The sequence below is a fragment of the Papaver somniferum genome, chromosome 2 (assembly GCF_003573695.1).
Source record: "Papaver somniferum cultivar HN1 chromosome 2, ASM357369v1, whole genome shotgun sequence".
Classification (NCBI taxonomy): Eukaryota; Viridiplantae; Streptophyta; class Magnoliopsida; order Ranunculales; family Papaveraceae; genus Papaver; species Papaver somniferum.
Window position 1 is genome coordinate 203,547,528 of NC_039359.1, and position 14,308 is coordinate 203,561,835.

At 36.6% G+C, this 14,308-nt stretch overlaps 3 protein-coding genes across 8 annotated transcripts; 2 read left to right on the top strand and 1 right to left on the bottom strand.

Moving 5' to 3' along the window:
* The first annotated feature begins 729 nt into the window (after positions 1-729).
* On the top strand, positions 730-5,168 carry LOC113350276 (E3 ubiquitin-protein ligase RFI2-like). 3 transcript variants are annotated; one of them, XM_026594395.1, is made up of 7 exons: positions 732-1,177; positions 2,004-2,182; positions 3,225-3,283; positions 3,673-3,698; positions 3,799-3,855; positions 4,012-4,186; positions 4,331-5,168. In XM_026594395.1, exons 1-7 carry the CDS (start codon positions 997-999, stop codon positions 4,839-4,841), a joined length of 1,188 nt encoding a protein of 395 aa, XP_026450180.1. In that variant the 5' UTR covers positions 732-996; the 3' UTR covers positions 4,842-5,168. The 3 variants fall into 3 exon arrangements, with proteins under 3 accessions (XP_026450179.1, XP_026450180.1, XP_026450178.1); XM_026594394.1 differs by having other exon boundaries at positions 730-1,177; positions 3,799-4,156; XM_026594393.1 differs by having other exon boundaries at positions 3,799-4,186.
* A 991-nt stretch (positions 5,169-6,159) lies between these two features.
* Positions 6,160-10,205, bottom strand: LOC113350280 (serine/arginine-rich-splicing factor SR34-like). 3 transcript variants are annotated; one of them, XM_026594398.1, is made up of 13 exons: positions 10,154-10,205; positions 9,871-9,961; positions 9,647-9,712; positions 9,487-9,561; positions 9,248-9,406; positions 9,068-9,125; positions 8,785-8,834; positions 8,611-8,667; positions 8,401-8,516; positions 8,165-8,275; positions 6,700-6,733; positions 6,517-6,627; positions 6,160-6,420 (listed from the first exon to the last, which is right to left on the bottom strand). In XM_026594398.1, exons 2-12 carry the CDS (start codon positions 9,955-9,957, stop codon positions 6,529-6,531), a joined length of 912 nt encoding a protein of 303 aa, XP_026450183.1. In that variant the 5' UTR covers positions 9,958-9,961; positions 10,154-10,205; the 3' UTR covers positions 6,160-6,420; positions 6,517-6,528. The 3 variants fall into 3 exon arrangements, 1 of the variants encoding a protein (XP_026450183.1); XR_003360704.1 differs by lacking the exon at positions 6,160-6,420 and adding an exon at positions 7,053-7,368 and having other exon boundaries at positions 6,700-6,813; XR_003360705.1 differs by lacking the exon at positions 6,160-6,420 and adding an exon at positions 7,053-7,368 and having other exon boundaries at positions 6,521-6,627.
* A 155-nt stretch (positions 10,206-10,360) lies between these two features.
* Positions 10,361-13,345, top strand: LOC113350277 (chaperone protein dnaJ 49-like). Of its 2 annotated transcripts, XM_026594397.1 has the most exons (3): positions 10,361-10,443; positions 10,673-11,791; positions 12,918-13,345. In XM_026594397.1, exon 2 carries the CDS (start codon positions 10,746-10,748, stop codon positions 11,787-11,789), a length of 1,044 nt encoding a protein of 347 aa, XP_026450182.1. In that variant the 5' UTR covers positions 10,361-10,443; positions 10,673-10,745; the 3' UTR covers positions 11,790-11,791; positions 12,918-13,345. The 2 variants fall into 2 exon arrangements, with proteins under 2 accessions (XP_026450182.1, XP_026450181.1); XM_026594396.1 differs by having other exon boundaries at positions 10,370-11,791.
* The last annotated feature ends 963 nt before the right edge of the window (positions 13,346-14,308 follow it).

Below are 14,308 nucleotides of genomic sequence, written 5' to 3' on the forward strand. Positions count from 1 at the left end.
TAGATGCCTATATGATAACGATGTTTTACTTGCATTTGATAGTCTGTGTTGCAGTAGAATTGAAATGACAATGGTGTTGATGTAGCTGTTGCAGTTGTGGTTTAAGCTAAGAATATTGTGATGCAGCAAGATAGAAGATTACTGAGAAGATGGAGCTGAAGGCAGTGGTGAATGGTTGACTGCAGAGGTGCTGGTGCTGCAATAAAGTAAAGTGAATTGAGGAGTACGCAGATTCCTAAGTAGTGTAGCAGATGTGTACTCATATTTGTAAGCAGTGTGGCAGATATGTACTCAAATTTGTAAACAGTGTAGCAGATATGTACTCAAATTTGTAAACAGTGTATCAGTTATGTACTCAAATCTATGGTAGTATGTTATTTCACACGTACTTAAACAGTGGGGTATATTAGTCATTTCCATGTTTTCAAATAATTTTGGACCTTAGAATAAGAGTAAAATCTAGTTGGACCCTGCTATAAATAACCTTACAGGCTTAGGACCAAAGAAGAAATTTTCCTAATATTATTTGCAGTATATATGTACAATGGGGGTGGTAGTATAAAGCAATCACAAAAAATTGACTTGCGTTTACAACCACCATGAAATCCCAACCATCCAACACTCATTTCACAACCATTATCAAATCTCGATCGCTGATTTCTGCAAAGAGTATTTCAGTCTTTTTACAATGAATTCTGATCATTGTTAAGAAGAAAAACTGTCTTAATTTAAGGCCATCGGTCGGATGACGATACAAAGATAGGGCACAACTTAAAAAAAAACCAAAAAAACCAAAACAAAACAAAAACAAAAACAAAAACAAAAAAAAACATTAATTTCAGATTTTCACCTACGCAATTGTAAAGGAATGATCTTTGATCTTCAAGGTTCAAAGGGTAAATTATTTGTTGAAAAAGAGCTAGAGATTTTGAGTCTTTTGGTATGAGATTCAAAGGGGCTTTTTAGAGGTGAAATTTTCTGAAACATTGAAATATTATGGGATTAGGGGGTGGGGGTGGTGGTACTGACCTCATGGTAGATGAGGGAAGTGGTGGTGAGGAGATGTTAGATAATTCTTCATCTTCAGTTTCATGTTCAATTTGTCTTGATGAGGTTTTGAATAAAAGGGGAGATAGATCAAGGGCGATTCTTCAATGTGGTCATGAATTTCATCTGGGTGAGCTCAATTTCTTGATTTTTGTTTATTTGTAGCTGAAATTTTGTGTTTTTTATTGGAATTTGCTAAAATGACTTGGGTTTTTCTTCTGGGCATGTGAATTTCAATGTAATTGCTTAGATTTTGGGGTTAGGACTGAATTTGTTGATAGTTGATTCCCATGATGGGGTTGATGATGCATTGGCACCTGCTTGGGTTGATAATATTAACTTGTTGTCATCGTGATCCGATCCCGATTCTTAAGATTAGGTTTACACAAAGAAGGTGTTCACTTTCGTGATCTTGAACTTATGATGATGCAAACTTGAAGGCTCATGGACAGATAGGAGCCCTTCTTATTATAAGGGTTTCATACATAAATGGGAAACTGGTAACCTGATAAAGAAGCCTGATACATCTGTGAAATGCTAAAATTGAAGGGACTAAGTTTACGAGATCAATACAAGGTTTCTGAAAAGACAATATACTAATTCTAAATATGAGGTTAAAGTTAGTAAATATACCTTTATGGGATGGATTTACATAAGTTCAGCATTTGGTAATCTGTTGAAAAGGACTTATATGTTAAATTCTTAACCATTCGCACCACTTTCCTGGTTGCTAATAGGCACTTCTTGTTTCTTGCTAGGGGCATTTAGTTAGCTAGATGAAAGAGTTGCTTTGTGCCACTTTTTTCTTCAGGATTTGTGTATCAGCTAAGCGTTATGTATACTTATTATATTTAAGACATGTTTTGTGACCATTATTCTTTGCTAGACAAATTATGTTGCATCTCTCTTATCTTTAGTCAGCTATGCTAATTGTTTAATGTCATGATTTCTTTCAGACTGCATTGGTTCCATGTTTAATTCTAAGGGGGGAGTGATGCAGTGCCCAAATTGTCGTAAAACTGAGAAAGGACAATGGCAGTTTACACATGGTTCTCATTCATCATCATTTTCTGAGTTTAACCTAGTTGACTGGGCGCATGACGATGATCTTTATGATCTAACTTATTCTGAAATGGTAAGAATTAGTATGCTTAACTCATGTTTATTAGCAGTGCCGTTTGATTGTACTAGCTTCGTCTTTTTTCTGAAAACATTACCTTATAATTTCTCCTAGGGGGTAAGCTTAACCACTTCGATTAGAATTATTTGCTATTGCCTATTAATATGTTTGACGTCCCAGCCTTATGCAGACGTTTTGATATGTCAGGATATTTGGAAATTAGGATGTTTGCTACGTTCTTGAGTCCTGCTGTGACGAGGTCATCCTCGTGACAGTTATCACAAGGGTGCACCTTTATGGCCCTTGGATTTTGCATCATAGATGTGTACACATCCCAATGCAAAAGTTATCTTTTTGCTTATTGAGTTATTTCTTATATCCTATTCATTATATTTACACTTTACTCCTTCTAGCAAATCAAATAAACTAATTTTTTGGACCTTGAGAATAAAATCACATTCTTCTTCTGTTTCTGATGCTAATACATACTCATCAAAATCTTATTACAAGACCATAGATTACAGGACCAGCTTTGGTTCCTGGATCGAGATTAGTTGGATAAGGAAAAGTAATATGGGGAAAAAAATAACAATCGAAGATATTTGTTACGAATTATGAACTTGTCATCTGAGTTTGAGAGTCAAGAGTGGATTATCTTGTGTGTGGGAGATTGGAAGCGGTAACGCTGTTTGAAAGTTAGGGAATTTAGGCGTTTTCTTATATGATTAATTCTTTCAAGGTCGTCATTATAAACGTTAAACAAATCTTCTTCCACATTCTAAAAAACCAGAATGGAAAAGTTCATTCTTTGATTTGCTTTATATGGTCTATAAATAGCAAAGAAAATAAAATATAGGATGTAAAAAATAATGAAAAAGAATAAATATATCTTTTAGTTTCTAAATTCTCTATCGAGATACGTATATAACTATGATATAACATCAAAGGCCATAAGGTGACCTTGTTTCAGCAGGACTTAGTTATCCAAGATTTTTCTTTTTTCGGGCACATATTTAGCATGCACTTTATTTGTGTTATTTATTAACTGTGTTTGCAGCCATATGGAGTTCACTGGTGCCCATTTCGTGGATTGACTCCTATTTCTTCATCGTATGAGTAAGTATGCTTTTTGGCATGGGCTTAAATCTTACATATTTTCACTTTGAGATGTTAAGCTCAAATTATCTTTGTAATGATATGTGCATGAAGCATTTACTAGAATATAATATGAATATTTAGTCAAAACAATTATAAATTGCAGCATTTTTCTCGATAAGCTGAATGAAGCTGCAAACTTCTCACTAGAAAATTGTCTAGTTACAGTCATATTTTCATCGTAATGTCTATCATTGGCTTTTACAGTCAAATATCATAGATTTGCTGGGACATTGGAATCACAAGTTCAGTACTTGCAGTTTTTAGTTAAAATATCCAATAACACCCACCTAAGTTTAACTACAAATAGCTATTCCTCCCCTCTGACATTCTTGCTTTGAATCCTGCAGGGACAGGGAGTCGCCGACAACTATTTGTAAGTTCATGATCTTCTTGGACAACTGTTTATATCTTAAGAATATGCTGTTATTCTTTTTTGAAATTTAATATGAAGTTGTCGATGTCCTTTAATGCAGTTCATGATCTACTTGGACATAACGCCGTCTTAGCCGAACATGCAGCGGTATCATCAGGTTCCCGTTCATGCCCTTATGTTGCCGTCTTTCAACCACTTTTATCATCATCCACAAACTCCAACGAGCGGGTTAACAGTACTCCTAGTTTCAATCATCAATGGACTGGCCCGTCTGGGCCAAATGAAATCTCAAGTTCTCATCGATTTCCTGCAGGGGATATCCATTACCAAGTTTGGGACCATCATTCACCTCCATATTCTGCAACTAGCAGCCATGTTGGAGCTGCTGATCAGGGCACAATTCCATCTGCTGCTATAAGACCTTCTAGGGGTGATTCAGACGGTCCACCAAGATCAGGGTCAGTACATCCGTTTTTTGTTGATCAAGGGTGAGTTTCAATAGTTCAATTCTTTAAACAAAACCCGCTCCTCTTTAGTAGTGTATCTGATAGATTTTATGTTTGCACAAATACTTATATACAAACAGTATAATATTGTGTTTGACATTACTAAGTATTAACTTTGCTTTACAGTTCTGGTTCTAGAGCTGGAACCTCCATCATGCCCTCAATGGTACCCCCGTACGCAGGCGTCAGCTCTCGCGTTCATGATCGGGTTGAAGGTGTTCATCAGCACCACCAGCAGCCACAATTCCATCCCCGGGCACCAATGTTTTCAAATGTCAGAAGATCCAATGGTCCGAGGGGAGCACCTCCTGTAACGCAACCACCATCTTCTTCAGAACATGGCAGCAACTTCTATATGTTACCGCCTTCAGGCTCTTCTGGTAGGAATTTACAAGAAACAGTTAATCCATCACATAGCCATTTTTATTCGTGGGAACGAGATCGTTTTGCCCCTTTCCCTCTGGTTCCGGTGGATAGAGAATTGAGTTGGTGGCCTCCTCCTCTGGCTGTGGGCGGATCAGAACCTGGGATCAGGGCTAACGGCCATTGGCACAGGCATGGGTCAGAGAGGACGTCGTCACAAGGTCGGCCACCATACCCTCATCCTCCTGGTCAGATGCATCCTTTCAATCGATGATGCCGAAAACTTTTCAGTGCCTGAAAACTTGGAATATATGTTTAAAAGTGATGTATGTTGGGTTTTATACTCCAACTGACTATTATACTGTTAAGTGGCCCCAAAAAACCCGAAACGATCCATTTGGCAGTCGAGCCACGGTGTGATGATTTTGGCCTCCTGTAAAATCATGGCCTGAAGATATAAAATGATACATTTCTCACACAATGGCTGAAGTGTATTTTTGGGTGACTGGTGATTGTTGTGCCGTTCCCAACCCGATATAAGATTCATTCCCACCTGCTCATGTATGTGCCTCTAAAAGAGAACTACAGAACCTTTTCTTCCGTTTTTTTCTTTTTCCTTACTTTTTGATTCGACAGTGGAACACTGAAGTCATGGCTTAACCAGATTTGTGATGGATATGGGTTCACGAGTCACAACTGATTATTTGAAAATTCAGACCAATATGCCTCGTACACAAAAGATTAGAAAAGAGTAAAGACCGTACATAGTTAAATCAAATCGCCTAAAAACTACTCTATGTATTATTTTTTTGTCCGTAACATTCACACGCCCCGTTTAACCTGTACACGTGGGCGGATGTCCCCGGTCCTGGCGCTTGATTGTCAACCACCCACTTCTGTTGAAACCTGTTTGGTCATCCACCTGGCTCAACAAAAAGTTTAGAGCCTGTTTGGTACAGTTTTTAGAAACAATTTTTTGTTTTCAAAAATAGAGAAAACAGAAAACAAAGAAAAACGCGTTTGGTAGGGACATTTTCAGAAGATGTTTTCTATTTGTTTTCTGTTTTTGAAACCAACAAATTATTGCTTTATGTGTTTTCCCTTTTTTTCTTTTTTTTGTTTCTTCTTTTCATAACAAAGTAAGAGACCGGGGGAATGACTGCAAGTGAGTCATGGCCAGTATTACTATCAATTAGGAGTCTTTACGTTTGATCAGATTTAGTTGATTTTCCTTGGTTTTCAAAAATAGTTTTTATCTTACCAAGCAATTTTTTGAAAATGGAAACAAGCAAAAAAAAAAAAAAAAATATATAAACTATTTTTGAAAATTGTACCAGCTCTTAGTTTGTACATTGCCATAGGAATTGCCCTAAACATTCCTTGATACAGATTGAAGCCATTAACTAGAAATTGGTTTGAAAGTGTATCTTCTCCACTTGTGCAAACTGGTTTGAAAGCACGTCTTCTCTACTTGTGCCTGAATACAGATTGAAGCCATTTAACTAGAAATTGGTTTGAAAGCATATCTTCTCTACTTGTGCCTGAATGGCTGCACTTTCTCAGGAGATCAAGTTTAAAAGTCCAGTGTCATGACCAAGCAAGTGTCTGAACTCTCAAGTTCCACATGATAAATATTACCAACAGAAAAGATTTGATAAATATGTTTGCAGTATTACATTAGACAGTGCAAAAAAAAAACTGGTTTAGTTCCATAAAATAGTTCAAACTTAACTCTCAAATATCAAAATACAATTAAAAAAAACAAAATAGGCTATGCTACTCTCAATAAGAGTTTCCACTATTCATTCTGTGACTTCTCAGGTTCTTCAGTTGGTAACAATGATGCCCCTGACCTGTCAGACAGGAAAACAGTAGTCAAGATTAAGCACATGGCAGAACCAAAAGGGAAAATAGATAACAATATGTTTCCAGTTGGTATACCACCACACCTGATATTAGTTTTAGCTAGGGCTAAGGCTTCGACTCTTGCTCTTGATTGGACTCTTGCTACGACTGGGACTCCGCTTTTTAGGGCTTTTACTCACATGTTTGCCGCGAGGCTGCATAATAATAAGTTTAGTAGAATAGGGGAGAGAAACATAGATATCAAAGCATTTGAAGTTTTTACTTACAGAGAGTACTGGCGACTTGGACCTCGAACGGGATCTGCAAAAAGTTCCAGAAACAACCCAATTCAATATCCACAACGTTTCCAAAACACCTTTGATCCAAAATCCTCGACGCCTCTTCCACGTCAGAGTACCAGATTCAAAAGCGAGAAAGGAGGAAACCCATAAAATTTCAGAACTATAAACAATATATAAGATCCAGCTATGCACTATTACTAAAAGAAATCTACGCTAAACATGTCATTGATAATCAGATGATGACCCCCATCAGGTGAAGACAGCATCTTCACTTGAACATGATGATCATCAAATATTAAAGATTAAAAGATAGGAGATTGGCATCTTTCCACTTATACCATGGAGGTCCAAGGAATTCCTGGGCGCAATCCTATTAAGCCTGTGCAGATTCCAAGAAAAAAAGGGAATTTGAATTCTATTCCTACAGCTGATTCATGGTGCGTCCATATATCCAATTACTTAAGCCATCTCTAAAATACCATCATCTTTCATGTCCCACTTAAGCTTCAAGTTGCACAACATTAAAATTAATATGCCATTGAGGTTTCCCAAGCTGTCCACTAAACCACCACAAACAAAAGAGTTGCAGGCATTTTGCACCACATCCCATCAAGCCCCTAATGTGCAATCCCCAATCGCCGCATTAAGCCAAATCTAGAAAACAAACAAGCAATCTTCATAAACAAGGAATGATAACTGCCCAACCTGGTGAAGGTATCTCTTTCTCAAATACCCCTAAACCACTTTTCAAAAAGAATCATGTAGGCACATTTAATGAATACGACAAACAAAAATGGTATGGGAAGCCGTAACATCTAATATGAAGTATAAACATCTCATGTCGAAGTGGTTTAGACCAATGCTAAAGGCCAACTCTAAATTTGGTCTGCAGATCTAGAAGTGAAAAAAAAAGAAAAAAACTGAGCAGTGACCTGTAAATTTTCAGAATTTACCAAAGACTGCTTATAGAGGTCATTATCCTTGAATCAACCCAAAACCCCAATACTTGATATTCAGATTTGATGAATACAAGTCATCAGATAAAATGCAGGTATTACCAGTTGTTGGGTCCCCCTCCTTTGCACATTACTTAATCGCCACTAGTAGCCATGATCTTAGTACATTGCCAAGCATAAAAGTGTACCAATGCTTAACCCAAACATTATGTAGGAAAGTTAAACTGAACTTTGAGTGTTAACCATTCTCTCTTGAACATTTATTCGCTGTATCTGATCTTTGCTTTGTCAAACATATCATTTCAGGGTTCTACCCTAGTACCCAGCAATTCAACTTGCTCAGACTCTGGGCACCAAGACATAGGGTTCAGTAATGAAACACTTCACATACATGATTCTCTAATAAATTACCCATTTCAGGTCGACCTAGTTGGTACATTCAAGTAAATATAAAAATATATCAAGCAGACTTGGAAAACAAAAGCAACACTAACCTTGAGAGCGAGCGATGCTTTGATCCCGAGCGTGACCGTGAAGAAACAGATCTGGATCTAGATCTGGACCTAGATACAGATCGACGAGAAGATTTGGGCTTTGGAGATTTGCTACAGAAAAGTCAAGATAAGTTATGGTCAATTAACAGCCAAAGGTAGCAAACTCAAGCTATTGCATGGTCAATTCACAGCCAAAATAAATGAAACAAGCCTACAGACTAAGTAACATATTAAACCTTTTGCTCCTGCTTCGGGTTTTGCAGCGACTACGCTTGGGGCTTCTGCTCCTCGAGTCAGATCGGCTACGGCTGCGGCTCCTTGATAAGCTCCTCTTGGAATCATACTCCTTGACCTATAATGAGCAAACAAGATACAGAGTCATGCTGACTTTGATCGATATAAAGAAAAGTTAAACCAAGATTTTTGAAAGGAATAAGAAATCATACCCGAATGTAGGCTTTGGAGAAAGCATTTCTGAACTCAGAGTCATCGAGTTTTCTGATCTGCAGCCAGAGAAGAATGACATATTAGTAAATTATAGAATAGCAAAAGTGAGCGGATAACGAAGGTGCCGCGAAATAACAGTCAAAAACTCATTAAAATTTCGAAACTTTACTTACGGCATACTTCATGTCGTCATAGTTTGTGTAATCCACAATCCCAGTTGTGCCTATAAACAGCAAAAGACGATGTAAGAACCATTTACTGTACCACTATTACCAATCGACAGAAGCTATGAATAAGCTACCAACTAAATAGACAAATGGCATGAAAACAGAACAACATCGAGCCCACGGGAAAAAAATAAAAAATAAAAAAAAACACGATAATCGCTACTTCTTTAACTCCTGTTCACAAAAAATAGAAACCAAAACATAGACAGGTAAAGCGGATTCAAGTTACCTCCACCCTCACGAAACACTTGGGAGAAACAGACATCCCCTGCTCGGCGCATATGATCCTACTCATGGAGAAGATAAAAGTCAGACAAAAGACAAATTAAAGAGAAGAACAAAACCAATGGAAGAAAATAAACATGCCAAAAAAAAGAGATAAAAACAATAGAAGATATGATCAACTGACCTTCAAATCTTGCCATGAAGCAGAAGAAGGTAATCCAGATACCAAGACACGGTAATCTGAGTGCCTAGATACACCTCCTCGACCACCCCCACCACCATTATAACTGCTACGCCTATCCACTGACGATGCTTGTCCTCTTCCACCATGTGCAAGCTCCACCTATAAAAAACAGACAATTAAATATAACAAAAGGAAAATCAAGTAAAACATATTCTAATTCAAAATCAATCCCAACTAACCCTCAATCGGTGACCATCAAAGTTGTATCCATCGCGACCACGGATAGCATCTTCAGCATCACGAGCATCTTCAAACTATAACATCCAAAAGTAAGTAACCTTTCAAATAAGTTAAAACTTCACAACCAAATACCATAATCATCATCAAATTACAAATTACCTCAACAAAAGCATAACCTGGAGGTCTTGGTGGAACCTTCAAATCGATTTCAACAATGGGTCCATACTACAATGAGAAAAGTTCACAAAAATCAAAATAAATCAATTAGCAAATACAATGCTTGAAACGTAACTCAAAACCCTAATAAAAATAGAAAAAATTATACGATTACTACATAAGCTTTCAAAAAAAAAAAAAGAAGACTAAACCCTAAAAAAAATTACCTTGTAAAACAAATCATCAACTTCTCTTTCACGAATATCACCAGGTAAGTTACCAACGTAAAGAGTTCGACTTGCACGGCTACTCATCTTCCTGTCATCATTAATAGCACGATTAGAATCTAAAAAAAAAAAAAATTGTTTCGAAGAGAGAAAAAAACCTAATTTTTGAAAAATTGAATCAATTACTGACAATCAAACGTTAAACAACCATAGGAATCAATTACAAAAAGAAACGAATATAGAGATCGAGAAAAGGAAAGATTTAGGGTTCGGAGAAACTTACGTTGAGTTTGGGAGAGACTGAGGAAGAAAGAGATTCTTTTGCAATGGGAGGGAAGAGAATAATAGGGTTAAGTAGAAAAGGATACTGGGCAAAACTGTAATTAAAGACGAAATACAGGGGAAATAGTTTTCTGTACATTTTATTGGGCCTATGTTTTAAGTCCATTAACAAGATAGATAGTTTGCAAGCCCGCCAAACTCTCTAAGTTCAGGAAAAGGGAGAAAACTGAAAAAGAGACTTTCAGATATTTGGGGTTCATCAGGGTTCGTGGAAGTCACATATCTCTCCTTGTAAGTATTTCCCAGACCTTAATCTCGATTGTTTGTTTCAAGGGTGATTTCATGATTTTCAGATCAATCTTAAGAATAGATACGATTATGGATCCCCTAGCTTTTAGTAGAAGTTTTGATGAAATTATGCTGTATTAAGTAGTGATTTCAACTGAGAATTAAGCTCGATATAGATTCGTTAGAATACTCTAACTAAATTTTTCTGGATTCTGATTTCCTGGTTGATTAGGATCTACAGATTAGGTTATCAGATCAAAAAAAAAAAAATCTTGACATTTTGAGTTGGGAAAGTGAATTTAGTCATGGAAGGTAATAAAGATGAAGCAATTAGATGTATTCAGATAGCTGAATCAGCTATTGCATCTGGAGATAAACAACGAGCATTGAAATTCATTAAGATTGCACAACGTCTGAATAAAGATATATCTGTTGATGGTTTATTAGCCATATGTGAAACTCTAGATTCAAAATCATCAACATCTCAAGATAATAAGGGTAAAACTGGAGGTCAGACTTCAAGAGAGTCTGCCTCGAGTAATGGTAATTTGGAACGAACTTATACTGAAGAACACGTTAAGATGATTCGTGAAATTAGGAGAAATAAAGATTACTATGCGATACTCGGTGTGGAAAAGAATAGTTCTGTTGAAGAGATACGAAGGGCGTATAAGAAATTGTCTTTGAAAGTTCATCCCGATAAGAATCAAGCTCCAGGTTCGGAAGAAGCATTTAAGAAAGTCTGTAAGGCATTTAAGTGTTTGAGTGAAGATGATTCGAGAAGGCAGTATGATCAGGTAGGTTTGGTGGATGAATTCGAGTATAATCAACAGCATAATGTTAGGAGGAGAACTAGAAGACATACAAATGATATTTTTCATGATGAATTTGATCCAGATGAGATATTTAGATCATTTTTTGGTCAAGCAGAGATGTTTCGCACTGCTCATGTTTACAGGACTAGAGGACCAACTAGTCAACAACGAGAACATGTTCAGGAAGGAGGTTTTAATTTTATGATTCTTCTTCAGCTGTTGCCGTTCTTGATTATATTCTTGCTTGCATATCTTCCTTTCACCGAGCCGGATTACTCATTGCAGAAGAATTACACGTACCAGATACCAAAGGTGACAGAGAATTATGGTGTCGAATATTTTGTTAAATCATCTGATTTTGATCACTCTTACCCTGCGGGAAGTCCTAATAGAGAAAAACTTGAGGATACTGTGGAGAGAGAGTACAAAAATATACTTTCACGTTATTGCCATGTAGAACTTCAAAGGCGTCAATGGAACAGAAATTATCCCACACCTCACTGTGACAAGCTACAAAATCTCGAAGTTTCGTGAAGGTTAGTGAATTAGTTATTCTGCTCATTTTTGCTAAATTGCTGCTGTCTAGGTCTATATCTTTGATAGTCAATTGTCATGATAATCCAATCATGTATTTGAAGAATAAAAGTTTTTTTTTTTTTTTTGTCAAAACCAGAGTTTTTCTCCCATCTTCCTTTTCGGATCAGTACATGAATGCTGCTCAGTTGTCCCATGACCATTCAGTGATTTTTTTTTCTCGTGTTACTACTGTACTATTTTTATGATCTCAAGATTGACTTCGGAGAGCCATGGTTTCAGATTAGTAAGCGTGTAACTTGTGACCTATTAAGGCTTCTAGTAAATGAAACTTTTTATGTTCCCATGGCATAAATGGTTTAGGAGGCAAATAACATGAAAGGCAACTTTTTGATGATTACAATTGCTCATATTAGCTAGCAAATTTACTGTTTTTGCTCTATACTTTACAATGGGTTTTCATGACTATCCAATCATGTGTTGTTATAACTGAGGAAATATGTTCTTTTTTCCTCCAAAACTTCAGACTTTTTTCCATTCTCCGACCCTCTCAAAAACTCACAGTATGTTAGTATTTTTCAGTTGTCCTATGATTTGGCTCTCAAAGATTGGCTGGTTTGGCTCTAAAAGAGTGGCTTGAAAGTTTCACTGTTTTGTTAATTTGATAATTGCTAGTTTGTACTGTGATTTTGAATAACTTCCCCGTAATAGTTACTGTAAAAAAGCATATGGGTTCGACCTGCCTTAGTTTCAAACTAGTATAGTTGAACTAATTAGCAGAAACTCATGATTAATCATCAATGACATGCTTCTGGGCTGTTATAACTTTTTATCTTGTTATGCTTAAGTAGTGTAGTGTAGGAGGCAAACTACACTGTAGGCAAGTTTGTACGAGATTAAAGGTTTATATCTTAATCTCGACCTTCCCTCAAAAGAATAAAGGAAAAAAAATCTTAATCTTGACCTTCCCTGATACTATAAAATAAAATAAAATCTTATTTCAGTTGTGTCCATTGGGTTACCTCTTTCAGTTGGTATGACACTGTAACACAATTGTGACATCGTTAATGTTTGGTGGGTGATTCATTACGCTGACAAATTCTGTTCTTGTCTTTGAACTTCTTGCAGAGGTTATAAATGACTGGAAGTAGCAAATGAACGAGTACTTTTTTCTTTAGCAGACAAAAGGATATTCAGGAGTTTTCTTGATAAAAGCAGATACATCTTCGTTTTGTGGTTTATCCATTGGAGTAACTAACTCACCTCGTAAATCAAGGAACTACTATTCCATATTTTTCCAGGTTCCTTCAGTGATGATCCAAGGCTGTAGCCATGCATTCCCTGTCATCCCAGAAACACTTAGCATTTTGTATGTGGTGAAAAAGAAAAAGCTTCTAGCCTGCTGCCGCATCTGGAAAAACAGATTATCATATTTTCATGTATGACAGTAAAAACATAGAATATATTATTTTTGTATTGGCTTTTTTTTTGTATTTTTAGTTTTTTAGTAAAGGATGCTTGGTAGCAAATCCATGAAAATCATGAACAGTTCCTCAGCCACAAACAAAAACAAACATCCATATTTTAATTTGGATTACAGATGTGATTCTGATGCGTGTTTAGACTGAATCGAACGCACAGTTATATGCCCAGCTACTTGATTCTGATGTGTTTAGACTGAATCGAACGCACAGTTATATGCCCAGCTACTCCCAGATTATACATTACTAGGGTATAACGGCACGGACTTCTTATAAGTTCATGAAGATACGATTTCTGGTAATATTATACGAGTATGTTTTATGATTTGTGTTCATATTGTTTGAGTCTGACTTCAACATGTTTTTGTTTTTTTGATCGGTAAAGAGTTTGGTGCTGGCGAGTTTCAAACTCAGGTCACCGGTATCATCATCCGATAACTTTGCCACTGTACTACAACGACACCTGCAACATGTTTCTATTTCGAGTTGTGTTATTCTATGTAAACATGAGTATTAGTCTGTAACTTTATATCTTCCTAGTTAAAGAAGAAGAGGAATGCCTCTGAGTAATTTGCCCCGCAGTATTAGTCTGTAACTTTAGTCTGCAACTTTATATCTTCCTAATTTGTTGTAATAGGCCTCGAGTAATTTGTGGTAATACCTTGAGTAATTTGTTGTAATATGCCTCGAGTAATTTGTGGTAATATGCCTTGGGTGCATGCTGCGTGCTTGTCTGGCCCAACAGCTACTTAATCCCCTTTCCATTTGTCAGCTAGTATTCTAGGTAACAAGAAATATATAAGAAATTTTAGGTAACAAGAAATATATAAGAAATCAGTTTTCCTTTGCAATGTAAGAAAATCAATTTTCCTTTGCGATATTCATGTTGTTTTGTAGCTGAGGCACGGAGAGGTTATTGGGGTTAGGGTGAGGCACATTGGAGTTAGGGTTCTTGAGAGGGGTTAGTGTGACACTTTGTAATCTTGTTTAATGGATCACTTCATCATTTTTGCAGTAGATGTAGATCATATTTATCGA